The 13,443-nt window shown below is 45.9% G+C and overlaps 1 protein-coding gene across 21 annotated transcripts in view; it reads right to left on the bottom strand.

Annotated features, from left to right (window-relative positions):
* STAT3 (signal transducer and activator of transcription 3) overlaps positions 1-13,443 on the bottom strand; it is a 69,815-nt gene that overhangs the window by 4,559 nt on the left and 51,813 nt on the right. For 7 of the 21 annotated variants that reach the window (XM_081577569.1, XM_081577573.1, XM_081577580.1 and 4 more), the window contains 13 exons: positions 12,646-12,804; positions 12,413-12,505; positions 11,495-11,554; positions 8,432-8,461; positions 8,238-8,331; positions 8,086-8,133; positions 5,939-6,022; positions 4,949-5,047; positions 4,707-4,842; positions 3,750-3,802; positions 3,412-3,506; positions 3,146-3,285; positions 2,400-2,609 (listed from right to left, as the gene is read on the bottom strand). In XM_081577569.1, the coding sequence (XP_081433695.1) occupies positions 2,400-2,609; positions 3,146-3,285; positions 3,412-3,506; positions 3,750-3,802; positions 4,707-4,842; positions 4,949-5,047; positions 5,939-6,022; positions 8,086-8,133; positions 8,238-8,331; positions 8,432-8,461; positions 11,495-11,554; positions 12,413-12,505; positions 12,646-12,804 (1,301 nt within the window). Of the gene's footprint in view, positions 1-2,396; positions 2,661-3,108; positions 3,286-3,411; positions 3,507-3,749; positions 3,803-4,706; positions 4,843-4,948; positions 5,048-5,938; positions 6,023-8,085; positions 8,134-8,237; positions 8,332-8,431; positions 8,462-11,494; positions 11,555-12,412; positions 12,506-12,645; positions 12,805-13,443 lie in introns of all 21 variants that reach the window. The other 14 variants (XM_081577565.1, XM_081577572.1, XM_081577579.1 and 11 more) reach the window with 8 other exon arrangements.

Here is a 13,443-nt window from a genome sequence, read left to right as displayed (position 1 = left end):
CAAGAGGTCAAGGGGCCCCAGAGACACTGGCATGGAATTTGGGGGATTCAGGTGAGCAGATCGCTTAGGAAGGGTGGGGTGGGCCAAGAAAAGCATGGCTGGAAAGCTTAGGGCTTACAGAGACACTGAGGGATCAGAAAGAATGATGACAATCTGAGAAAGGGCACTGCCATTGGAGTTTATTTGGGGCCAAGAAACAGATTAACTCAGTACAGAATCCAAAGAAGCTACTAAGGCAGGGTTCTGGTATCTTATAAATCCATTTGGGCCCAGGCTTGAAGGGAGCTGACTCCAGCTGACTCCCAGACACAAAAGGGTTTCAATTCTCCCAAGTGATCAATGTTGCTGAGAAAAACAGCTCTGAGATGCCACAGTAGAAGCAAAGGAGAATGAAGATTAAAAGCTGATTTATGGCTCTGTGCAAGGTTGTAAATGTACTTCATCTAATTTGTAAGATAAGAGATCTGTCATTTCTACAGAGGAATCTTTCCCTCAAGCCATGAGGAAACAGTATGAGCTTCTAACAAAGGAGGAGGGAAGAGTCCTGGGAAGATAATCCATCTCCTAGAAACAATAAAACCTTCAGGATGGGAACAGAGAGGAAACGGTCAGCTGCTCCACTCTGGAGGAACCCACAGGTCGCCCACAGGCCTCCCCTACACCCCTTGACACCATTACCAAGCTCCTGCCGCCCCAGGAGACAGACAAAGCTCTTGAGTAATTAGTTCTATCTCATGACCGGCGTCTTGCCCCTGAGGAAACACTGAGTCCCCAGGCAGGAAAAGGCCTGGCCTCCTGCTCACACAGGAGACGCGAGGGAGGGTGTAGCCTCAGATCAGGAACTTGGATCTTGAAGGCGAAATGAGGGCCCAGCACTTGGACCTAATTGCCTTCCGCAGAAGGAACAGGGCAGTGTGACGGGGGCCGATAAACAGATCTCCCAACCGAAGCACAACGTGGAAAGAGAGATAAGTAGCAGACAGGAAATGAGAGTTATGCTCGCCTAGAGTGTGACCAAGACTCAACCCAGAACAAAGGAGAAAGGAAAGTCAGTTGCCAGTGAGCCCCAACTCCCTCTTCCAAGTCTCGATCTGCTCGCCCCCAGAAATCCCTCATAGGGAGTTACTGTGAAAAGAGTGTGAAGGCAGCTGGTGGGTTCGTGTGGGGGAGCCATTTGTTCAAAAAACAGTTTTTTCCCCAAAGCAATTAGGGTAGGGAGGCCAACTCAAAGGATCACTTTAAACCCTTGCTGGCTCTATGATTAAGGAAAGTTCAATAAAAACAAAGGATGGCAAATTAGTCTCCTCCTCAGGTTGTGGCCAGAGAACGAGTCTGAGCCCCAAATGCCCATGGGAACAGGCTAGAGGGCTCTGGCCTCCATGCTGGTGATGGCCCCGGAGAGCAAGGGCACATGGGCTCAAGTATGCTAAAAAAACACCTGAGTTTCAGTAGCTGCAGGTTCAAAGCACCAAGCCAAGGCCCCTCCCACCAGTTACCGTCTTCCCCTTCAATCTCCACTCTCCTGAGAATCTCTCTTAAACCATGTTCCAGCGTGGCTCACACTCATTTCCTCCAGAAAGCCTTTCTGCATCCCACTTTGGCTGCTTACACTGTTCAGTGACGAGGAAAGGAAACACTCTAGACTGAAGTCGGAGTCGCAAACCTTCCAGCGTGTGCTTTGCAAGAAGTGCTGTGCTGGCTGGGCATCCTGTTTCTAGAGAATTCCGCCCTCGCTTTCTCTTCGTGGTGTCTTAGCTACGTCTGGGTATGTGTGAGCTGTTTTCCCCTTTAGACCGGTGCCTCCAGTAGGGCAGAGCCTGGTGACTGATTCCTCTCCTCTCTCTAATCCCATCAGCTGCCCCTAAAGGCACTCACTATAAAGTTCTTTCCCAGAAAGAGGAATAAAGATCACCAGACTAGGCTTTCCTGGTAGCTCAGTGGTAAAGAATCTGCCTGCCAACACAGGAGACACAGGTTTGATCCCTGGTCCGGGAAGACTCCACATGCCTCGGAGTAACTAAGCCCGTGTGCCACAACCATTGACCCTGTGGCTCTAGAGCCTGGGAACTGCAACTACCGAGCTCACCTGCCATAACTCCTGAACCCATGTGCCAGAGCTCATGCTCTGCAACAAGAGAAGCCACCGCAACGAGAAGCCCACACACTGCAACTAGAGCGTAGCCCCCGCTTGCCCCAACCACAGAAAAGCCCATACAGCAATGAAGACCCAGCACAGCCAAAAATAAAAATAAATAAAAATTATAAAAAGAAAATTCCCTAAAAAGAAAAAAAAAGATCACCAGGTTCTTCAGGCATTTACCTTACCTGTCCCCCAAGGAGCTTACAATTTCCCACTTCTCCCCAGAACCAAGTGGCTGTTGTGGAAAATCAACAACTACCTGGGTCAGCTTCGGGATGCTCCTGGCTCTCCGGCCGACAGTACTTTCCAAACGCCTCCTCCTTTGGAATGTCAGGGTAGAGATAGACCAGCGGAGATACCAGGATATTGGTGGCATCCATGATCTTATAGCCCATGATGATTTCGGCAAATGACATGTTGTTCAGCTGCTGCTTGGTGTAAGGTTCCACAGACTGGATCTGGGTCTTACCTGTCATGGGATATGGGACGAGAAGACTCAGGTGATCCTGGAGAAGACTACCTGATTGATTTTCCCTTGAAGGGGAAAGGCTTATGCCAACCTAGTGTTCGAGACCCTGAATATTCTGCCCAGTCGTCTGGCACTGTGGGAATGTTCAGCTGACTTTGGGAGAAGCTATTCAGCTGGGCCACAAGTAACATACTTGAATAATTACTTTTATAAGATATATGAACAGAGTGGGTAAGAAAGGAGATGAAGAATACAATTTAAATCGCAAATTTCAAAAAAAATTGCCAATTTCTAGGCAAATATTAGCCCCTTGCGGGGAGCAAAATAAAACCAGCAAATCAATCCTCCAGCTGGAAGAATTTAGAGAAGTCAAGTCTTCCCATCTCAAAAAAAATGATCACTGGGTACCTTCCAAGTCTGAGGCAGGGGAGTGCGAGGCCATCCCTGCCCACAAGAGGGCAGCAGGTGCCTGAAACTAGCAGCAGCCACGGCCAGCCACAGCAGTGTTGGCCACCAGTTGGAATCGCCAAGCTTACCGCTGATGTCCTTCTCCACCCAGGTGAAGGTGACTCCTCCTTCTTTGCTGCTTTCACTGAATCTCAGCAGGAAGGTGCCTGGGGGCTTAGTGCTCAAGATGGCCCGTTCCCTCTCCTTGCTGATGAAGCCCATTATATACCTGGAGACAGAGAGGAACAACAGCAAGGTCGGGGCTGAGGGAGCCCTGTGTTGCGGCTGGCCTGCTGGGAGAGGGGGGGACTTGTCACCCCTGTGCGTCCCGTCAGACACAAGAGTTCCAACCTACCCTTCGTTCCAAAGGGCAAGGATGTACTTCTTCACCAGGTCAATGATGTTGTCCAGCCAGACCCAGAAGGAGAAGCCCTTGCCAGCCATGTTTTCCTGGAGAGAAGAGTAATGGGAAAGCTCGGTCCCCCACCTCCCCGGGTTCTTCCTTCAAGGGGGGTGAGGTGCCACCAAAATCCTCCAGCCCATCTACCCTCAGGCAGGTCCTCCTGGCCGCCGGGCAGAGAGCCCAGGGCCTTCAGGCCCAGCGCCCTCCATGACATCCCCACAGCTAAGTGTCCCTGCCCCTTCCTCCTCCCATGAGGCAGCCTCATGGATGGAGTTCACACGGCGGCTTACTTTGCAAAATTTAGCCCATGTGATCTGACACCCTGAATAGTTCACACCAGGTCCTGAAAGAAAAAAAAAAAAATCATATAATTTGCGGTTTTAAATCCAGATCTTTCTTCAAACAGAACACACACACAATTGTCCCACAACATGCCCTGAAACTTGGTTTTCATGTATTTGAATGTTGCCACCATTGTGTGCATACGTATGCACCCCTCCCCACACACCCGACCCCATCGTTTGATGCCCCCTAAGTTGTTGTTTAGCAGAGGTGGTGGGTGATGTATCAAGTCCCTGCTGCCCTTTCTAGCCTCATGTGGCAGTCTGGGGATCAGCAGAACACACTAAGAAACTGACAGCTTGAGTTACAGGGTCACGTTTAGTCATGCATGTTCAGTCACTCAGTCATGTCTGACTGCAGCCCCACCAGGTTCCTCTTTCCATGGGATTTCCCAGGCAAGAATACGGGACTGGGTTATCACTTCCTCCTCCAGGGGATCTCCCGACCCAAGGGTAAAATCCGAGTCTCCTGCATTGGCAGGTGGATTCTTTACCACTGAGGTACCCGGGGAGCCCACGTTTCGTGGCAGCACAGGACAAAGCATAGGTGGCACGTAAAACATTCCAAGAGTTTTTTCTTCCAGGAAAAAAAACTAAAAACAAGCTACATTTTCTTGAAGAAACGGACAGGGATGCCAAGCCTTTAGCTCTAACATACATTTAAAATACCTTCCTAAGGTTGGACAAAGTACCCAGGGAGACAGCGACCAACAGAAAAGAAATCTGCCTCCCGTCTTGTAAAAGTGATCACCAGGCGCAAACCTCCTCTGCATCCTGACTTCGGGGCCTGCTGGGACATGTGTATTCTGCCCAGCGCCTTGCTCAGTCAACTCTCCTGAATGAACAGCCCCACGGGCCAGATTTCTTTTGCAAGGAGAGCAAAGGGAGAAGAGGTCAAGGGCTGACCTAAGAGTTTCTCCGCCAGCGTCGTCAACTGCTCGATGCTCAGCCCGCGCTTGGTGGTGGAGGAGAACTGCCAGCTCAGCACCTCGGCCACTTGATCCCATGTTCCGATCGGGGGTTTGGTGAAAAAGTTCACGTTCTATTAGAAATGACACATTCACTCCTTTAGATGAGAGGGCGGTGCCTGCTGAGTGGCAGCCCCGAGGCACCAAGGAGACTCTGGAGAACCCGGGCCCCCGACTCACCTTGGGGTTGTTGGTCAGCATGTTGTACCATAGGATGGACGCCCAGGCGTTGGGCATCTGACAGATGTTGGAGATCACCACCACTGGCAAGGAGTGGGTCTGTGGAGGGAGCGGGGAATGAGCTGGGGAGACAGAGGGCCCTTGAGGCTTCAGAAACCTCTTCACCTGCATCTTGCAGGGCTCGGAATAAAAGGAGAGGTTGTGGAGTACACTTGCTGCCAACCCTCAGGGAGCTGTGGGGCCCGGTCAGGTCGACACCCAGCGTGGAGAGTAGGCCGAACTCAGGGGCTGTCTGAGTATCACCAGGAATTTACAAAGCTGACTCGCTCACAGTGGACTCACAGTCCACGGACTCCCCATTTATAAAACTTGGAAGGCATTCATGAATTGAAGCTGTGAAAAGAGTGCAAGTCGCTCAGCTGTGTCTGACTCTGCGACCCCATGGACTATACATACAGTCCATGGAATTCTCCAGGCCAGGATACTGGAGTGGGTAGCCTTTCCCTTCTCCAGAGGATCTTCCCAACCCAGAGAAGTCGAACCCAAGTCTCCCGCATTGCTGTACTGAAGCTGTATCTGCCCATTTAATAGAGAGGTCCCAGGAATCAAAGACTAGCGTTCTTGCTTTTTCAGGTGTATCTTTAATTTAAAGATCAAGAAAGTTGGGGAAAGAGCAGGTAAATGCCATGATTGTTTGGACTAAAAACACTGGTGGTTGAAAGACTGTTTTGCCCGAACTGTATAAAGTTGGCTATAATCAATTCCTAAATACGAGTTTTTACATCAAGTTTGCTAGAACCTGAGTAGACATGTATCTTCTAAGCACTCAGGCAAGATACTAACAAATTTTTGGAAAAAAAGAAGCAAATGTAAACACAGTGCTGAGTAAAGAGTCATCATTCCACCTTCTGGAGTGAAAACCCCAACTAGAAGAAGCCTCATCCTGAATCACCCTGCAGGCAGTTCTACCCAGTTCTGTGCAGAACTCACCTCGAGGTCGATCTTGAGGCCTTGGTGATACACCTCAGTCTCAAAGGTGATCAGGTGCAGCTCCTCGGTCACAATCAGGGAGGCCTACAAGAATAAAAGGATGCTACTCCTCAGAGAGGATGGCATTGAGTCCTGACAGCCATCACTACACCATCCTGAAGCACAACCTGCCAGGTGGCCATGGATACAACTGGAGCAGATGGTCTTCCCAACTCTACGACTCTCCAGTGCTCTCATCCACAACCTGATCTCTTATCGGCTTTATTACGATACCATGGACAGCCAATCGGTCACGGACAAAATGGGAACAGCAAAATGACAAAAGAGTGAACACCTGTGTACCCACCCCCCAGTTTAAGCAGTTTAAGGTCTGGGTGCCCTTCCCAACTCCATCCATCGCTGGGCCTCCTACCTCAGAAGTGACTGCTATTTTGTCTTTTGAGTTTGTCATTTCCTAGCCCTTCTTTACAGTTTTACTGCATTTATATCTCTAAACAATGTACGTGTTGTTTAACTTGGGGGGGGGGGTTGTGAATCTCATACATATGGAATTATACCCTGTGTATTCTTTTGTGACTCGCTTTTCACATCTATGTAATTGTGTACACCTGCAATTTATCCATTTTCATAGCTCTATAGTATTCCACCACCTGACTATACCACAGATCATTTATCCACTCTAGTGCTGTTGACATATGGGTTGTATTTAGGGCTTACCATTAGGCTGCTGTGACATGTAATGCATGTCTCCTGGTGCCAGTCTCCTGGCACCTATGAGCAAAGATTTCCCTATTGTTAAATCCTGGGAGTGGCACTGCTGGTTTATAGGGTATGTTCACTTTCATAATGCCCAATTGTTTTCCAAAGTGATTGTAACAACTGATACACCAGCAAAATAGCAACTATTTTGAATGAGAATTGTCAATGAATTATTAGAAATTCCAATTCATATTTTAAAATGTTCCTTTTCTCATTACAAAAGTAATACACATTCAATTTAAAATGCAAATATTACAGAGATAGTATAGAGTAGCTTTGGTTGAGAACAGCAGCACAAATATATAAGCACTGTTTGGTAGACATTCCTCTAGAATTTTGTAATGCAGACGTGAATGGACAAAAAACAGTGAATTTTTAAACAATTATACTAGTATACTACTCAAATTACTTTGCATTTTTTTCCTAAATAAATATGCCACATACATTTTCCCATATCACTGCATAGAAACAACCTCACTCTTTAACTGCTGTCAAGTCTTATAGATTCAGTTTGTTTTTTTAAAAGGCCTGCTACATTCTAGAGAAGAGGGTAAGAATGGCTCAAGAGACAAACGGAAAAAGAACAGGGCGTCACAATTTTATAAAAAAGATTTAAAACCGGTGCTTGGTCACATTTACTTTCTTTTTAAGTTTATTCTTTTTTGGGGGGCCATATAGTTTGTGGAATTTTAGTTTCCCAACCAGGAATTGAACCCAGGCCCACGGCAGTGAAGGCCCCGAGTCTTAACCACTGAATCACCAAGGAATTCCCTTAAGTTTATTCTTAACACTAAGAATCCAAGAATCTGAGTCAATGAGAGGCAGAGAAGAAACAAGGTGGGTAAAGAACAAGAGAGTTTGCGGTTTCTCTTTTGGTAAAATGTTAAACTTGGATGTGTTGAAACCCATCCCACCTCAGTGACCAAAACAGATTACCAAAAGCTGAGACAAGCCGTGTTAGTGCATAGAAGTTGGAAGGGGAATTTGGAAAGCCCCAGGCAAGGCGGAAGGCTCCTTTTCTACCAAATGGGTGTGGGCAAGGGACTTTACACTCCTTAAAGATGAGCTAACTCTCTGGACTATCAAGGAAATGCGCTGAGCCAGAGAACTCCTCCAAGGCATGTGTGACTACTCGTGTTGGCTGGTGGTGACTGCAGCTGAAACAGCAGGTAGGTGTCTCTGCTTCTGGGCAGTAAGGAGGCTCTTTTTCTTTCCTTTTTATAAAAAGTTTCAGTGTTTTGGCTGCAAGGCATGTAAGATCTTAGTTCCCTGACCAGGGATCAAACCCACACCCCCTGCATTGGAAGCGTGGAGTCTTAACCACCAGGGAAGTTCCTATGGAGGCTCTTTTTCTCTCCCGCTCAGCTATCATCTCCAACAAAACTTACGTCGCAATTGGCTCGGCCCCCATTACCGCATCTCTGCTCTCTCAAGGTCTGTAAGAAAAGCAAAGAGCACCCTCCGTCAGGTAAGGCTCTCCCCAAGCCCTTCCCCCTGCCAGAGGCCCTGAAGAAAGGGAGCCCAGGCTTCTCCCATGTACCAAGTGTTTGAACTCCGCTGAGAGGCTGCCATTGTTAGACTCTTCCATGTTCATCACTTTCGTGTTTGTGCCCAGAATGTTAAATTTCCGGGACCTGAATGACAGGAGGAAAAGACCAACCACATACGTGACCAAATGGCCAGGGACAAAGTTAGATTATACAGAACAGAAGGAAGCCTGTGTGCTGAACTTACCCTCTGAGAGCTGCAACATCCCCGGAGTCTCTGTTAAGAACATAAACCAGCATTAATAAAACAGGCCCCGAGTCTCTTTGAAAGTCCACTTTGAACACCTATCATTTACTTGGATGGAAAAACTGCTGTTCTCCTGGGGATTTCTGTCAAGGACTCAATTACATGGTGTATGTGAAATCTAACATCCCTGTACATGCTCAAGCAGAAGACACAGCTGGTTGCCTACCCAACCTCTATTTCCCTCTTCCTAACAGAACCTTGACTCCATCAAGTATCTTTCCCATCCCCACTTCCAGGGGATCCTGCTCACTAAGCCCACAGAACCAAGCACGTGCACAGTGCAGTGGCCCAGGAGTGACGACAGGACCCACACTGTCTCAATCCGACAGGGAAGGAATTCTCCCTCAGGCTGGATTTACATTCTGTAGCTTCAGCTGCACATCAGCAAGGAGACAGGTGGCCTTTACTACAAGCAACCTTGCTGCAACCCAGAGGGAACCCTAGAATGCCCATGCTACTTATGGTGGCAGAGAGGAGAAATGGAAGGTTCTGGATCCTTGGTGACAGGAATTGAGTCACTGATCTCACCACCCGGAACTTGTTCTAACTTTGCATTTCCAGTTATACTGGGTTGCAAATTACCTTATTACTGAAGCCACACTGGGCTTTCTGTAAAGGTCTACTGTTACCTGCAACTCAGAGTATCCCATCGATATAGCCGGAAATATTCTTCCCAGCGTGTTCCTTGTCTTTTAACTATGTTTTTGAGTATTTCATCTTTTACATAGTCACCATTTCTCAGTGTTTTCTTTTTAAAATTACTTTAGTACTGTTTTAAAAGTCCTTCTCCATCGCTGTATATCCACTTATGCTTTTAGAATTAATAATATCTACCACTTATTAGCTAGGGCATTCCATGGGAGTTTATAGATTGAAATGGATCAACTTTTAAACCATTTAGAAGATCTTTCCATACATCACATTTTATGTCTTTTGGGGGCCATTTGGCTTGTGGGACTTTAGTTCCTCAACCAGGAATTGAACCTGGGCCCTCAGCAGTGAAAGTGTGGAGTCTTAACCACTAGACCACAAGGGAACCTCCCATATATCACATTTGAGAACTTAAGTCCCCGTTATCAGAAAGTTTTCCCTCATGTCTAGCCTATATTTACTTATTTTATATTCTTAATTTGTATTACAGCTTTGATGTATAATTGATGAATAATAAACTGCTTATGTACAGTGCACAAGCTGATGAGGTCTGATAGGTATATACCACACACACCTGTGACACCAGCCCAATCAAGAGACTGCATGTATTCATCAATTCCTCATTCCCAAGTTTCCCACCTCCTTTATGTAACCCATTCCCCAGTCCCGCACTCCACCCATCCCTGTCTCCAGACAACCAATGATCTGCTTTCAGTCATGATAGATTTATTTGCACTTCTAGAATTTTATATAAATGGAAACATAGAGTATGTACTCTTTTTTTCACGGTCTGGCTTCTCCCTCTTGGTATATTTATTTTGAGATTTATCCGTGTATTACATAGATCAATACTCTATTCCTTTTTGTTGGTGAGTAATATTTCCCTTGCATGGATATACCATGAACTCATGGACACTCATCTATCAGTGAAGATTCCTGTACAACCCTTTGTGTGGACATACACTTTCAGTTCTCTTGGATGAACACCTAGGAGTGGAAAGGTTGGGTTGTAGGATAGGTGCATGTTTAACTTTTCAGGAAACTGCCAAATTGTTCTCTAAAAGTGGTTACCATTTTAGCACCATTACATTACACATTTGCTTATTCATTTAAAAAATCTTAATTAATTAACTTATTTATTTTTTGGTTGTGCTGGGTCTTTGTTGCTGTGCTCAGGCTTTCTCTAGTTGTGGTAAGCAGGGGCTACTCTCCAGTTGTAGCTCACAGGCTTAGCTGCCCCTCAGCATGTGGAATCTTCCCAGACTAGGGATCAAACCCGTGTCCTCTGCACTGGCAGGCAGAGTCTTAACCCCTTGACCACCAGGGAAGTCCCTGCCTATGCTTTTAAGGTACATAAAAGACACTGACTCCTTGGAAGGAAAGTTATGACCAACCTACACAACATATTAAAAGCAGAGACATTACTGTGCCAACAAAGGTCTGTCTAGTCAAGGCTATCACAGAAGGTGATGGCACCCCACTCCAGTACTCTTGCCTGGAAAATCCCATGGACGGAGGAGCCTGGTAGGCTGAAGTCCATGGGGATGCGACGAGTCGGACACGACTGAGCGACTTCACTTTCACTTTTCACTTTCACACATTGGAGAAGGAAATGGCAACCCACTCCAGTGTTCTTGCCCGGAGAATCCCAGGGATGGGGGAGCCTGGTGGGCTGCCGTCTATGGGGTCGCACAGAGTCGGACATGACTGACGCGACTTAGCAGCAGCAGTAGCAGAATTTATTCTGATGGACAGTTTTTTTTTAGTGAGAAGGTGATTTTTTTATGCTAATTTATGGTTAAAGTCATTAATTTTTGCTTATTCATTTACAAAACCTACCATCTATCTCAAGTCCCTGGCGTTATAACTAATTTCTAGTTCATTCTCATGGAATTTCCAGATGAATAATTATATCACCTACATTTTCTCTTTTCTAATGTCTTCAGAAGGTAAGTGCATTTTAATTTTTTTAAAGGTACTGTCAAATTTGGAAGAGGATTCCATTATGTGGTAAAGTGTGGAACAACAACTAAAATCAATTTTCCCATATATTCTCAATTTTATATAATATGCACAAGTTACATTTATAAGTAAAAAAAAAAACAAAGAAAGAGGGACTTGAGGTAACAATGGCAATCACAACTCAAATCACTACCGCCAGCTTTGTGGTTTTGTTCAGGCACATAAATGACAATGCACAGCAAGGCTTTTGAAAACTCAAAAAAAAAAAAAAAGAAGATCTCTGAATATAGATAAAGCCTCTAAGTTCACATGATGTCTATCAAAGTTCTCGTTTCTCTGTCCCTCATTTGAAGAAAAGAAAAAAAAAGAGCTAAGATAAAGAGTACTTACTTGTCAATGCACACTTTAATTTTAAGTTGATAATTTAGCTCAGGGAATTTAACCAGCAATCTATGTCAAAAAAAAAAAAAAGGAAAAAAGTTTCAGAGCAAAGGAAAAAAAATCCAGTTTTAAAAAACAGCTACTAGGCTCCGCCAGCAACTTCTTGTTGAATCTAAAATTTGTAACTCTTCAGTTCTAAAGAGATGAGTCATAATCCCAAATTTTTCTTCCTGCCAGTGCTTCCTTTCATCTTAAGTCAAGCACCACCCCCTTCAGGCCAAAAGAGACTGAAAAAAGAAAGCCTAAGAACTAAGAACTTGGACAAAGTTGTGAGAGACACACAAAAGGATAATGAAAGCCATTTCATGAAAAACATTACAGGCATACATGCTCTGAAGTTGGTATTCTTTCTATTAGACCGGAAACCCAACCCTACCTTTCTGAGGAGGGAAATTTCACTACAGAAGGGCAAACCCCAGCTTACCTGTTCTGACTTGAATGTGAAAGTAATGCTCTACCTGCAGGTCCCCCACCCACCTGCCCTGTGACCTCTTAGCGTCTATTATCTCTAAGCTTTACTCTTCCCCTTCAAATGCTCAGGAAAAAGCAGGCTCAAAGAACAGAAGATAACTGGCATTATTCTGCCCCTTTCGCATGGTAGATGGGGATGCTGTGACCTAAGACATCAGGCCTGGAATCAGGAATACAGTGCAACCGAATCATAGGAATATACCCAGGTAACCTCAGAAAGATTCCTGTTCTTTAGCATTTAACAGGACAATCTAAGAGCAAGTTGATATTACACCAAAAAATTCCCTAACCATCACAGTACGGCTGTAAAGAACAACCCTGCCCACCAACTCTGTTCTGACCCTGAGGGTGTCCCTCGATACAACATCCGCCAGAAGTGGAGATGCCGCAGCCCACCTGACTTTAGTTGTGAACTGGACACCGGTCTTGATGACTAATGGCCGGTCAGGATGCATAGGCATACAGGGCTGCCGCTCCACCACGAAGGCACTGGAGGGGACAGAGAAAGGCAGTGGGTCGCACATGATGCAGTGGGCTGGTCCCTCCCGTTCCTCAGAAGTCGACCAAGCTCTCATTCAAGAACACTGGTGGGGGAGGTGATGGGGGAAACAGGCTGGGCTCTATGTTACCTTTTCATTAAGTTTCTAAACAGCTCCACGATTCTCTCCTCCAGCATTGGCCGGTGCTGTACAATTGGGTCCCCTTTGTAGCTAACCTTCTGCTGCAGCTCCTCCAGTTTCTTAATTTGTTGGCGGGTCTGAAGCTGAGATTCTGCTAACGAGGTTATCCTGCCAATAAAATAAGGATGTTCCCAGTTACCTTAGTGGATGTATATAAATGAGGTGGAGAAGGGGAAGGGAATAATACCACAGGTATTCTCATGCAGTCATCCGACATAAGAAAGGGGTATTTTTTTCATTACGGGAAAATATGAGTAGCATAAAATTGACCATTTCTAAATACATTGTACAGTGGCACTAGATTAGAAAAGGGAAAATTATTTTGCTCTTTTTTTTTTTTTGGCCATGCAGCATAGTTTGCAGGATCTCCACCAGGGATTGAACCCCGGTCCTGGCAGTGAAAGTGCCAAGTCCTAACCTTTGGCCTGCCAGAAGGGAACGGCTACCCACTCCAGTATTCTTGCCTAGAGAATTCCATGGACAAGGAGCCCGGCAGGCTACAGTCCATGTGGTCACAAAGAGTCAGACACAACTGAACAACTTTCATTTCACTTCCTGAAAGTTTACTTTTCAAAGGAGGAGGCAGACACAGAGGAAGACATGCCAAAACTTACACCACTAGGAGGCATTAATGAGGTAACCAATGGAAAGTTAACACGTTAGAACCCAGATACAAAGAACACGAAATATGGAATTTGGCGCTCACTTTCTTCAGCCTAACTTGTTTTTGTACCAAATGTGAGGACT

This window comes from Giraffa tippelskirchi, chromosome 3, assembly GCF_054371585.1.
Source record: "Giraffa tippelskirchi isolate mGirTip1 chromosome 3, T2T-mGirTip1v1.2.pri, whole genome shotgun sequence".
Classification (NCBI taxonomy): Eukaryota; Metazoa; Chordata; class Mammalia; order Artiodactyla; family Giraffidae; genus Giraffa; species Giraffa tippelskirchi.
This window is presented reverse-complemented; position numbering and strand designations above follow the sequence as displayed.